At 41.3% G+C, this 13,741-nt stretch overlaps 1 protein-coding gene across 1 annotated transcript in view; it reads left to right on the plus strand.

Annotated features, from left to right (window-relative positions):
* Positions 1–8,112: 8,112 nt before the first annotated feature.
* Positions 8,113–13,741, plus strand: part of PHLPP2 (PH domain and leucine rich repeat protein phosphatase 2) — a 66,227-nt gene continuing 60,598 nt past the window's right edge. Inside the window, exon 1 of the mRNA XM_008702381.2 lies at positions 8,113–8,381. Within this exon, the coding sequence (XP_008700603.1) occupies positions 8,119–8,381 (263 nt within the window). The 5' untranslated portion in view covers positions 8,113–8,118. The remainder of the gene's footprint in view (positions 8,382–13,741) is intronic.

The following is a 13,741-nucleotide window of genomic DNA, read 5'->3' on the forward strand; positions in this document are numbered from 1 at the left end:
AAGATCTCCAAATGGACACATACCTCAGGGGTCACAGACTGTACTGTTAGATCTCAAATTCTCTTGTACTAAGCCTCTATATGGACTAGGCAAGTTGGAGCAGTGGATAAGGTGATACTATTTTTACCAATTCAAAGCTCAGGGAATTATTGTTTACTGTTTAATTCCTTACATGTTGCTTGAAGATTCATTAATACCTGTTTGAGAGGGAAAGCCCTAAAATCCAGAAGTCTAAAAGGTTTCCTAGGAAAATTTAGGATTTATAGGAAGAGAACTCCAAGGAATTGAGTAAATGTTAAATTTGGAAAATCAGAATTATTATGGCCCTTAGGAATCCCTACTAAGCACTTTGTATGCATTCACAAAATCTTGATAACTGCTAGACAGATACTAATTTCTATTTAACAGCTAAGGAACAAAGGCTCAAATCAAGTAAATTGCACAAGGGTATAGGTGTAATAAGAGGTAAAGCTCAGATTTGGAATCAGGCTGTCTGACTCCACATTTGGCCTATTGTATAGCCACAAATTACCATCACTGCAGGAGTTAAAATAATAAACTTCGAAGGATTTTTCTGAATTTCCTTGCAAATAATAAAATGGTCTTAGACCATATTATGGCTTGAGTCAGAGTAAAGAATTCTCACACTTCTAAAGGAGGGGAAAAGGGAATTAAAATGTGGCTGGGAGGTGAGTTGACATTTTGTACACGTGTTTAGGTCGAATTTCGTAAAGGACAGCGTGAGCATCTCTAATAAGAGAAAGGGTTGCTAAGGTGAATATTCTCAACAATACGTTCAGTGGCTTTGCATGTGAGGGTGACAGGCCAGTTTTGAAGCAGAAAGAGGAAACGTCTGAGAGAGGTAAGTTAGAAGAGCCACCCTCTGCGGAGGGCAGCGTCCTGTCACTACTAACAGGTGCAGTCCCTCGTCCAGCCGGTATTTTGGAGGCGGGGATAGCAGTAAATAACCCTCCTCGTGCCTCAGTCTTTCAAACCGAAGGCGGGCGGAGGCGCAGGCCCAGCCTTGCGGAGGCTCCCGGCTCCTCCCGCGGGGTCGGCACAGCCTCCCAGCCAGGATGCGGCTCGCGGAGCCTGGGCGGCGCCGGGCCCGCAGCTACGCAGGTCCCGCTGGGCTGCAGGGGGCGGCGCGGGGCGGGGCGGCCGGCAGCGGGGGGCGGGGCCACGAGCCGCTCGCGCGCGCCGCCGAGGCTTCGCGCGCCGTCGCGCCGGCCCGGCGTCCCTGTGCAGCCTCCGCCGCGGATGGGGGAGGTGGAGCCGGGGCCCGCGGGCCCGCTGGAGCCCCCGGAGCCGCCCGAAGCGCCCGCGAGCCGCCGGCCGGGCGGGATCCGGGTCCTGAAGGTGAGGCGGGCGGGTTGGGGAAGGAGCAAGGGCGGGGGAGAGGCCGCTTCTACCCCGCGCAGTGGCCGAGGCAGCCGGCGACCCCCGCACCGCGTCAGTCTGTCCGCTTCGCCGCCCGGCTGCCCCGCAGTCCGAGTGGGGGCGCCGCGGCCCCCGCCGAGGCCTCCGCGCCTGGCCCTTGCCGAGGCCTCGGCCGCCTCCGTCTCCCCTCCGCTGCCCATCCCTGGCCGCGCGCCACCCGCCTCACAGGCCCACGCCTTCAGTCCGGCGTCCGCCCGCCCGCCGCCGCCCACCCGGCTCCTCCGGGACCCGGGGACCCTCCTCGGCTGCCCTCGGCCTCGGTCGGTGCCGGGGGCCGGTCGCCAGTGGCCCGAGAGCGGGGCTGGAAGTACGCAGGGCTTTCTCCCCGGACACCTGAAGACATCACCCCAGCGGGAGGATGGCGGCGGTGATTGGCCGGGCGCTGCCGTGTGCTTGGGCTGCGCGGGGTGGAGCGGGCCGACTCTGCCCTCGGGGCTCACCACCGAAGTTAGGACCCGGCTCCCCGCTCCGAGGCGCCGGTCTGCAAGCTCCACCTGTCCGCCTGGAGAGAGAATCCCCGGAGGAGCTTAATCTCGGGGAATCTCTGGGCGTGTTGCAGCAGGGAGGGAGGGGTTCGGCAAAAAGGGCATTCCTGTTTGTGGGAGCCGGGCTAACAATCCAGGGAGACGGTAATGGGGGAGCGGTTATGCAACAGGCAGCTAGCGGGGTTTTGGGGCAGGAATTGGGGGGAGTAGGAGGAAAATGAAAGCAGATGCTGGAAGGCGGGGAGTGGAGCTTTGAAGGGGATGACAAGTTTAAATACGCAAGAAATGTAGGGTCGGCAGGGGACAGTGAAGATGGTTTAAAAGGAGGGATTCTGGGAGACTAACTGGATGGAGTTTTCTACTTGCCTCTGAAATAGCTGGAGAGGAATTTTTCTGTAGGTCAAGTATATAAACTAGATGTCCTTCTGGAGATGAAATAGAATTCCTTCTAGAGTTTTAGAAGAGGAAATCAGGATTTAAAACTTGTCAGGGAGACGGAAGGGAGGAAAGAACATTAAGAGGTTTTGGTGTCTTTCAAAAATACTCTGCAAAACTGAAAATACATGATGTTAAAAATACATTAATAGTTAATTGGAAATAAGGATGAGCCCTGTATGTTGAGATTATTTGTAGGACACTGCAAAGATGGGAACACTGAAAAAAAAATAATAGATGTGAAGCATCTGGTGAATCCATCCATGAAACGACATAAAATAGAACTTTGTAAAATATAAAACATTTTTTTCTGCTGTCACCTCCCACTCTTAATGCAGCGACTTAAAGCAATAATTTTTCATAGATAACCTTTACTTCTGCATAAACCTTGTACGTATTTAACTTATTTAACCACAAGTTTTAAGTATAATTACTTTAAGGGTTTTATATATTTATTTAAAACTATAAGGTCATCAAATGTAAATTGTGAATGAACTTTAAAAAAAGTTCTGCTGCTCTGGCTTATCAGGAAATGGCAGGTCTGAGAGATAGGTAATGCCCTCTGGCCTAGAAGATAAACAACCTTGGCTTTTTTATAACAACTTTCTGTGGGGGAGGGAGTGAATTGTGAGATACAAGGAATTGAGAAAGGCTCTTGATTCAAGGGTCCAGCCTTCCTAGACTTTCAGGAAGTGGTCAAATTTACCACTGGTTCCCTGGGGTTCCAGTGTGGGGACCGTTAGAAAGATTGCAGAAATTGATCTTGATTATAGTACTGAGTTGGTGGTATGGGAGGCTGACAGTGTCTAATGCCCTTGTGTCTCTTGCTTTATTGCATATGGTCAACACTTTAAATAATCCTTGCATATAAATGGGATTGGCTATGGAGAATAGGTGCTGTGTGTTCTACATACAGAGGTTTCCTTAAGTAGCTGAGTGGTTGAATTTTGTGCCAAGTGAAACTGGAAAAGAATATATAGGTAGAAGTCATCTCCTACTTGTTCTTTGAAGACCCTTTGAAAAAGGCTTATCGTTCTTTTTTGTAATGCTTTTATACTAACTATGAAGTCATGAGCATCACTATTGTCAAATAATACAGATCTTCGTAAAAGGGCTAATATAACTAAGCCAGTATAATGTAGCCAGATTAGATGTAGGTCCATCAGTATGGGCTATTGAAAAGTTTGATTCAAAATCTACTCCCAGATTTATTTAGCAAATTAGAATTACCACTTTACGGTGTTGGAATACAAGTATGATATTTGTAATACTTTTAAGATTATTGGGAGTAACTGTGAAGCGTAGTTTTCCAGATGTTTGCTACAATTTTGGGATTATTTTTTTACTCAGACTGTAGAAGATATGAGGTTATAACTAGGCAGCAAGTGCCATAAGATCCATTTTCGTCAGTACTAGCTTCAAGTTTTTGTTCAAGTAATGTGTGTATATGGTTTTTAAAAATCAATGAATACCAAAATGATTTTTAATGAACTGAAATATTCTTCCTCTTCTTATCTCATCCCACCCTTTTCCAAAATATTCCTTAACATATATATTCCTAGAGATGAGCCCATATTGTTTTAAAGTTTTGAATGCAGAAGCATATCTCCTACCTTACGGTATTTCACATTCTAATAGAACTCAGTGAGTAGGGAGAGTTACTTGACCAGACTGTTTTTCCAATACATATCTTAGAGTTAATTGTATGTGGGCGTTTAATAGTTTATCACCTTTGAACTGATCAGAGCCCTCATATGTTATTTTCATTTTTAGAGAGTTAAAAGCTTAAAACTGAAGTGGGTACTTAATTCATGGCTTACTCTAAAGACTTGCACTGTCTAGAAATATATTTAAATCTTTTTTTTTTTTTTTTTTTGAGAGGTAGGGAGAGTGTGGAGGAGGGGCAAAGGGAGAGAGAATCTCAAACAGGCTCTGTGCTGGGAGCCTCCCCTGATCTTGAGATCATGACCTGAGCTGAAATCAAATCAGTTGCTTACTTAACCAACTGAGCCACCCAGGGGGCCCCTATTTAAATCTGAAATGTGCTCTTTTATACTTCTTTGATGTGCAAGTTGATTATAGACTTGTTCCCTTTTAGAAAAGTTTGTCAACAGATTTACATAAGAGTAAGGGAAGCAATAGAATATTCTTAATATAGCAATTTCAGTGGAAAAGTGATTCTAAAAGCTGACAGTCTATCAGCGGACAGTACTGGCCTTTCCAGCAGTTATCTGATGCTTTTCGCAGTGGAGAAGGAAGCACTAGGTAATTCAGCAATAGCTAATAATAGCTGAACAGTCCATCTAGATTGTTGCTAGAAGGCTATGCTTGCTTGGTATCTAGGCCTTTTAAATGCCCATTGAGCAGGTTTAAGGGAATGATATCTACTAAAGGTCTAACTCAGCAGTTTATCTTCATAGGGTGGAGTATATCATATAAATAGGACATACATTCTTTGACCAACAACACATGTGTTTTAATAAAGTTCTTAAGGAATTTATAGTCTTTCTTTTTTTTTTAGTGCAAAAAGTGTTTTTATTAAAGCACAGGGACAGAAAGAGCACGTGGGCAGAAAGCTGCCAGGGCTTTATAGTCTTAAGGGAAATACATAAACTTTTTTTTTAAGACTTTATTTATTTATTTATTAGAGAGAGAGTGCAAGTGAGCACGAGCAGGGGGAGGGGCAGAGGAAGAGGGACAAGAAGACTCCCTGCAGATTGGGGAGCCTGACATGAGGCTTGATCCCAGGACCCCAAGACTATGACCCCCAGGCGAAGTCAGATGCTTAACCAACTGAGCCACCCAGGTACCCCTATGAACACAATTAAAAATGACTTTAAAAAAATTGTTTTTTCCCCCAAATATTTTATTTATTTATTTATTTATTTATTTATTTATTTATGAGAGAGAGAGAGACAGCACAAGCAAGGGGAATGGCAGAGGAAGAGGGAGAAGCAGGCTCTTCGCAGGGAGCCTGATGGGGGGCTGGATCCCAGAACCCTGGGATCGTGACCTGAGCTGAAGGGAGACGCTTAACTGACTGAGCCACCCAGGTGTCCCCTAAAAATGAGTTTTAAAAATTCTCCCAGAAGAAAAGTCATGGATGAACTAATAGAATAACTTCCTGGGATTTTTCTTGACTTTTCTAAAATTGAGAAGATGATTGGGCCATTATTTGACCTTAAAAAGTTTTTTTAAAGAAACTTTTTGGTAGTTGTGTGGAATAGTATTTACTTGCTCTCTCTTAGTAGCAAGGAGCAAAATTTCTCTCTACTCAGTGCAGAGTGCAGAGCGTCTTTTGTACCTTATAGAATACTGTTTTTAGATGGGCCAGTTGATCTTGCCCAAAGACTAAAAAATAAGGAATACTTAAAATTAATCAGTGGTTGATTGTATTCAGTGGCTAAAATTACTGATACAAATATGATGGCCTTTGTCTTTATAAAATAAGTACTTGAAAGCTCTTCGTTAATGCTGAGATGTTCAGCTTTGAGAAAATGATCTTGTGGACAAGAGAGAGACCTAGTTCCTACTTGTAGCAGGGGTTTATCCTACTTATCTACAGTTAGAATCAGTAATAATCCTTATAGTTTTGAATAGCTATATTCAAATCCTTAATATCTGTAAAATGACGGATTTACCTGCTATCCTTAATTTAAACAATGAAGCCATTCTCACTCATATTTTTCTTTCTTCCCATATGGAAATACCTTCTCACTTTTCCTTCACTTTTCTTTATCATCTCAGAAATTGAATTTTAGGTGCCACGGTTATCCTCAAATACTTAATCTCAGTAACTACAAAAATAATACTTGGTTTATGTATAGGTATTTCTGACTTTCAGTGAGGAATAGTAGAAAAGTCTTTTATTTACTTTGTAGTTGGTAAAAGGATTTTAAGGTTCTCTGTAAAAAAGGAGATTTTTCCCCTCAAGTTTTTTCAACTTCTTGCTAGAGCAAATTGGGCTACAGTGCAGACTGGGAATACATTCTGTGATGTGATGTGATTTCTGTGAGTTCTCTATGTATCAGTGTGCCACTCAGGGTATTAAGGCACTATAATAGATTCTCAGTGTAGAAGAGAGAAAGAAATATCTAATACATGATAAAAACCCATTGTGACCCCCATAGTAGTAGACATATGTTCAAGGTGAAGAAGTTCTGCTGTGGAGAGAGTAGAGTCACTAATTCTAGCTATGCAGAGAAAATGGGGATGGGAGACATGGAAGCCTCCATAGGGAACACAAGAGAGGGTGACATATGAGGAGAGTTTTGAAGGCTATCTGGTCAGATGAACAAGACAGAGAAGGACATTTCAGACAAGTCAGAATTGTGGATCGTGGTGTGTTTGGGGAGTTACAAGTAGCTGGATATGACTGAGACAGTGACAGGTAACAGAGAATGATGCTAGAGAGGTATGGCAGTGTGTTACCGGAAATGCCTTTATATTAGAGGGAACACGGGCACCTGGGTTGCTCAGGGACTCTTCGTTTCAGCTCAGGTCATGATCTCAGGGATGTGAGATTGGGCTGCAGGTGTAGGGCTCCATGCTCAGCGGTGAGTCTGTTTGTCCTTTTTCCTCCCTCCTCCCTTCTATACCCTCACCCCTTCCTCCTCTCTCTTCTCTCTCAAATAAATACATAAATAAAATCTTAAAAAAGGGGAACAGAAATGGCCCATCATAAAAATAGAGTAGGTCAGGGGCGCCTGAGTGGCTCAGTCGTTAAGCGTCTTCCTTTGGCTTGGGGCGTGATCCCAGCGTTCTGGGATCCAGCCCCGCATCAGGCTCCTCCCTTGGGAGCCTGCTTCTTCCTCTCCCACTCCCCCTGCTTGTCTCCCTCTCACTGGCTGTCTCTCTCTGTCAAATAAATAAATAAATCTTAAAAAAATAAAAACAGAGTAGGTCAATATTGATATTTAGAGACTTATCGTATTGCTGTAGCAGTTTTTGCTTTGAGGTAACCACGATGTGTCTTATGCATGAGCATATATACTTCTCATTCTATTTCTTTCTATACATTTCAATTCCATTCTATTAACTTGTATTCTTTTTTTAAATAACTTTTTTTTTTTTAAGTAGGCTCCACACCTAGCATGGGGGCCTTGAACTCATGACCCTGAGAGGGGTCCTGAATTTCAAATGTAACACTGATTTTTTTGGAAACGTGATTAGAATGGAAAGAATATTTGTGCAACATTTTGCAGTACTCTGTACTTGCTTTTTTGGGATATGAGGCAGAGGGTCAGGACCCTAGAGAAACTTTCAGTTTTCATTGTAGAGAAATGTACAAGAATGTTTAATGCAGCATTGTTTCTAACAGTGAAAAGATTAGAAACAAACTAAATGCCATCAGCAGGAGAATGAGTAAATTGGAGTGTATTCATATAATGAGATATTATTCAAATGAATGAGCTGGGTGTATTAGCATGACCAATGTTGAACCAAATAAAAAATAGCAGTATGAAACATAAGTATGTTAGGATTTAAAGTTCTAAATCATGGAAAACAATTGTATTTAGTTTATAAATATGTACATATATGTAAGAGAGGGTCAAAGTGATGGACAGAGCCACGAACAGCTGGCAGGAAAGAAAACTGTTTTCCAGCTTACTAATAGGCATGGCAGGTGTGAAGGCCCCAAGACTGGAGGTGTTGTTGGTGAATAGAGAGTGGAAAGGTGGGGTGAGGACTGAACATGTCTAACTCAGCCAGACATTCTAGCTAATGATTTCTTTCTCTTGATATTCTTTAGAGAAATATGAAACGCAATGGGAGCAGGAATTGTTTGAATAGGCGAAGTAGGTTTGGTTCTCGAGAAAGAGACTGGCTGAGAGAAGATGTCAGGAGAGGTTGTGTTTACCTGTATGGAGCAGACACGACCACTGCCGCCACAACCGCCTCTGCCTCCGCCTCCTCTGACTTACATCTTGTCCTGTGCACTGTGGAGACACCAGTGTCAGAAATATGTGCTGGAGAGGGAAGGGAAAGTCTGTATTTACAGCTTCATGGGGACCTGGTCAGGTAAGGTCCGATTTCTACTCCTCTGACTCTGTCACAGTGTAAGTCATCTGAGTTTCTGCTTGGAAGTGGGCTTTAGGATTTTAATTGTGCTTAGAACTGATACTGATTATGGGATCACTAGGCTTGAAATAAGATTTGTCTTTGGAATGACGAAATTATGATTCTTGAATTTAAAAGCTACCAGTGAAGGAAAATTTGATAGTTACTTCATTTGGATACACCACAGGTCAGATATCTAAATTTAAAATAAATATTTTAAAGTTATTAAAAAAAAAATAGGGGTGCCTGGGTGGCTCAGTTGGTTAAGCGTCTTACTCTTGGTTTTAGCTCAGGTCTTGATCTCAGGGTCATGAGTTCAAGGCCCCCATGCTAGGTGTGGAGCCTACTTTAAAAAAAAAAGTTATTTAAAAAAAGAATACAAGTAAATAGAATGGAATTGAAATGTATAGAAAGAATGAGAAGTATATATGCTTATGCATAAGTATGTTTCTATTTGTGTGTAAATTTTAAAATTAATGGTGCTATATGCAACACATTATTGACTTGAAATCTCTTAGAAATCTTTCCATATTAATATTTATATAATTTTCATTTATTTAATGGCTGCATAATATTCTGTTTTATGAGTCTTCCATCATTTTAGCTGATCTCCTATTAAGGGACATTCAGATTGTTACCAGTTTTTACTTATACAAGCGGTGTTGCAGTGAATATTCTTTTACCTGTGATATTTCTCCTATGTGGAAGTAATCTGTGGGATAAACTCCTAGAAGTGGACTTGCTGGTCAGAGGATATGTGCATTTATAATTTTAATACATATTGTCAGATTTCTCTTCATAGAAGTTAAACTTCAACAAATAATATAAAAGTATGCCTATTTCCCCCTTAGTTTCTCCAGAACATGTTAGCATTAAATTTTATATGTAAATATAGACACATACCCATGCATGAGCACATACTTGCTTGCGAGTAGAAATGATTTGTGAACGGTTTTAAATTAGGGAATTATAAAGTTAGCATTCCCAGGACAAATCTTTTTTCAAGCATAATGACTTAGATCTAATTTTGCAAATCTGATAGGAATTTTGTTATTTTTGTCATTTTAATTTTCGTTTATCTTAGTGAAGTAGAACATATTTTCATAGGTTCACATGCCATTTGTGTTTCTTTAAAATCTTTTATGTAAATGTGAAGGAGAGAATTCTCATAGTATCTTTTACTGTGCTTATGAACTCTCTGCTTCAATTAAAAAGAAAATGACTCTTAGTTCTTTGAATTAAATGTCAAATAAGAGTTTAAGGTGACTGACCTTTCTTTCTTCCTGTAATAAATATCTTGAAACAATTCAGAGCTATAGATTCAGTACTCTTCAAAGTGAGAAGGGAAGCTCCCACTTACACCTCAAAATGTGGTAATAATAGTAACACCTTTAGCTGAGCTAAAAATTGATGTCATTTTTAAAAGTCTAAACTGAGGTTTACTATGTGTTCCTTTTAGGATTTGGACTAATTCCTGAAAGAGTAGATTAGCATTTTAATGTTTTCCTTGTTCACTAGTTAACTACATTTCCTAAATCCATTTGCAAAACGAAAGGATCAGACTGAGTGATCCTTAGGCTTTTCTAAATCTTAACACTGATTCCGATCTAATTTTATCAGGTGGAAAGCCTTGACCTACATTATAGCTGGTAATGATTGATGGAGTTCGTGTATTTAAACCTAAGACTTACCCAGTTGTATACCAATGTATTTGTATACAGAGGTACTAGAAATGTGGATAAACTCCCACCTGAATTGGCTCGCTACTACTAGTTGTGTAGTTAAGAATCCAAATGTGAAATAATTTAGTGAATCTTACTTAAAATAGAGAGTGGCCTTGATAATTTTGTAATGAAATAGCTGTTCATAGATCTAATTGATTAGAAAATAATGAAAACACTATTGAACTGCCATTTGGAAGGAATGAGTATGTTTTCATTGCTGGTGGGGCAGCTCAAGAGGTGTCACTCGGTCAAAGAATGATGCTGCTGGTGATGAGGATCGATTTGAGCTGCCTTCAAGTGCTGTGTTTTGCCAGTCCGCTGTGCTTAGTTCTTTACGTACGTACTCTCGTTAAATCCTCACAGTAAGTCCAAGGGTGGTGGCATCCTTTCTTTCAGATGAGGAAAAGTGAGGCTTTGCAAGAGGTCCAGTAACCTGTTCAAGGTCAGGCAGGTACTGCCAGGCAGTCGGAATGTCTAAATCGTTGAAAGTAAATGGTGGACTTTGTTCGAGGAAAGGCCCTCCTGGAGAGGAACCGGTACTGCGTCCCTTACTCAGTTTCGCTATTTAATCATACTTAAAGATCTTTTTTAGATCTCTTACTCATCTGTTACTGCTTGAGTTCAGTCTTGCGTTATCTAATCAGAGGAATAGGTACTTTCTTTGTAATAGCCTGTGAGATAGTTGACAATCTCAGGCACTATTTTTTTGTTGTTGTTGCTATTTACCAAAGTGCGACATATAGTCATTGTAAAAATTTTGGCTAATGAAAAAGTATAAAGAGACATAATAATCTTCAATGCTTGTGCTTTTTGTAGATTACCTTTTTAATCCTCACAACCATCTTGTGAGGTAAATACTATTTTCATTTCATCAATCAAGAAAATGAGGCTTAAAAAGGTTCAGCCTCTCACCTAAGATCATGTGTGGGGTGTCCCGATCGGATAAGGGGGCCACCAAATGTGGGGCTCTCTGATCGGGTAGAGGCTGGCAATGCCGGTAGTGAAAGAATTCACCCCAGGCAGAATAAAAGAGATGAAAGTTTATTGGATACACCACAAGGAAGCAGTGGGCGGAATAGCAAAGGAGAGACTGTCTGCCCCAAAGCGGTGGTGAGGGGCCACAGGTATAGGGCGGGATGAGTATGGGGACAAATGGAATTTTCCCTTTTTTGGTGATCTTAGGAACTGTGCCTGGTTGTAATTGTTCATTTAGGGCCTATGGTTATTTCAAGGTGGGTCACTTAATGAGTTTGTATGCATTGCCTGTTTGCATTCAGCTTGGTGGTCCCTGTGGGCCCCTTTTCCTTACTCAGGCTTCCAGTGCTCAAGCTTGTCAAAGCTGCCTCTACATTACTGAGCTAATGAGCGGTAGAGCTGGAATTTGAACTCCGGTGTTGGTGACACCAGATCCCATATATTGACTCCCCATACTTACATTTTCTTTTCCAGATCTTTTTCAAAGTGAATGTGTACGTAATTTTCAAAAATTACATATTGGGGCTCATACCGTATATTCAGTTTTATTTACCACATGCTGCAGTTAATTTCTTGTGTCATTAAAAATTCCTTAGACATCAGTTTTAATCACTACAGGAAATTCCATTTTATGGGAATACTCTAACTTGTTTAAAAATTGAGAAATATTAGGCAATGATGATTTAGAGCTTGGATTCTGGAACGAGACTATGGATTCAGATCCTGGCTCTGACAGTCACTATGCAAGTTGTATGATGCTCTTTGCCTTAGTTTATTAATGTGTAAAATGGAGGATGATTGTATTTACATTATAGAGCTGTTGTGATGAAAATTAATTACACCTTATGAAGATCAATGAATTAATACTTGTAAAGTAGGGCTTCTTAAACTCTAATGTTCACCTGGGAGCTTGTTAAGATACAGATTCTCATTCAGAAGGTCTGGGATGGGGCCTGAGATTCTGTATGAAGCTCCTAAGTGATGTGCTTCACTTTGAGTGGCAGGGAAGTAAAGTGCTTACTCTCATGTCTGGCACCCAGTAAGTCCTCCGTGAGTGTTACCTGTTTGGGTTGTTTCAAATCATTCAATTCTTAGAAGTGGTGTTGTGATGACTAAACCTTAGCTCATGAATCTTTATATTGTTGATCTCCCGAGCCTCCGTGCTAGAAATGGGATTACTGGGACAAAAATTACTGCGTTTTTTCTTTTCTTTCTTTCTTTTTTTTTTTAAAGATATTATTTATTTATATGACAGAGAGAGAGACAGCCAGAGCTAGAGGGAACACAAGCAGGGGGAGTGGGAGAGGAAGAAGCAGGCTCCCAGGGGAGGAGCCCGATGTGGGGCAGGATCCCAGGACTCCGGGATCGTCCTTGAGCCTAAGGCAGACGCTTAACGACTGAGCCACCCAGGCGCCCCCTGCGTGTTTTTTCTAAATCATTCATGACTTCCTTCTTTCCATACCCTTTTTTAGTCACGGATTTGTCACTTCAGTAAAACTGAAGGGTTACTAATTTATAGAATTGTAGCACTTGAAAGAACCTGAAAGAGATCCTTTACTTGGGAAACAAAGTCTACCCAACTTAACGACCCACCCCCACCCCCTGCCCTTTCCATTTAGAAATGTGTGGGGCAGGGTTTGCTGGTTGTCACAACTACTAGGGAGAATCACCAGCATTTAGGGGGCAAGGGCCAGAAAGACTTAATGTCCTCCATGTGTGGGATGGACTTGTACAACAAAGAATTAAGGTCAGTAACTTTGCAGTGGGAATAACTGAGACCATTTCCCTCTGTTTCATGTGAAACAGAGGCCTGGAGAGGGCGGGTGGATAGCATGTTCCCGCTGCTGCCTGATGCGCTACTGTCCCAGTCCATTGCTCTTACATGATATTTGTTTTGTCTTTTTTATTGAACTGTTTAAGTGATAACTGACTCACTAGTGAAGTTTAGTGTAATCATTGCCTTCTGCCTGAAAAGTTGTAACAAGATCATATATGACAAAGTGGAGTGCCCCTTGGCTCATGGTCGTATATTTACTTTTATTCTTAGTCATCAAAATGAGTAAGATTTCTGTGTTTGATAGACTATCTTTTAAGATAAGCTAGGAGACAGTAAGATGTTTATAACAGAAAATACCCTTGGGGTTTGGGATCCTGCATTCTAATTACTTTTCTGTCATTGACTTGCTGGGTGACCTTGTGCCGGTCACTGAAATCTTGTTTACCATATGTTGGTGTTGTAAAAGTAGAGGGAATAATCCTGTTTCAGGATACATACTGAACTGATTACCGCTGATGAAGGAAAAGGAGATTAATTTTGTTTTTTTGCTTCATTTTTTCTATGCTATTTTACAACTTAAAAAGTATCTGTTATACATTAATTAGTTTTTGTTAATTTTTTTTGTTTTTACATCTTAATACTGCTGAAATCAGCTTGTATTCTATAGTTGTTGATGGGTCATGGTGTAATTGGCAGTGTTTTTTTCTTTCTTAATGGTTATTGCAATACCATTTGGTTTACTGCAGTACAGTTCTCATAGTAACCACCCAGACTTTTCACACACTTCACAAGTTAAAGGCTATGGTCCCCAACCAGACTGCTCTTCAGATTGTAGCCACACTTCT

Source organism: Ursus maritimus, unplaced genomic scaffold (assembly GCF_017311325.1).
Source record: "Ursus maritimus isolate PB19 unplaced genomic scaffold, ASM1731132v1 scaffold_19, whole genome shotgun sequence".
NCBI lineage: Eukaryota > Metazoa > Chordata > Mammalia > Carnivora > Ursidae > Ursus > Ursus maritimus.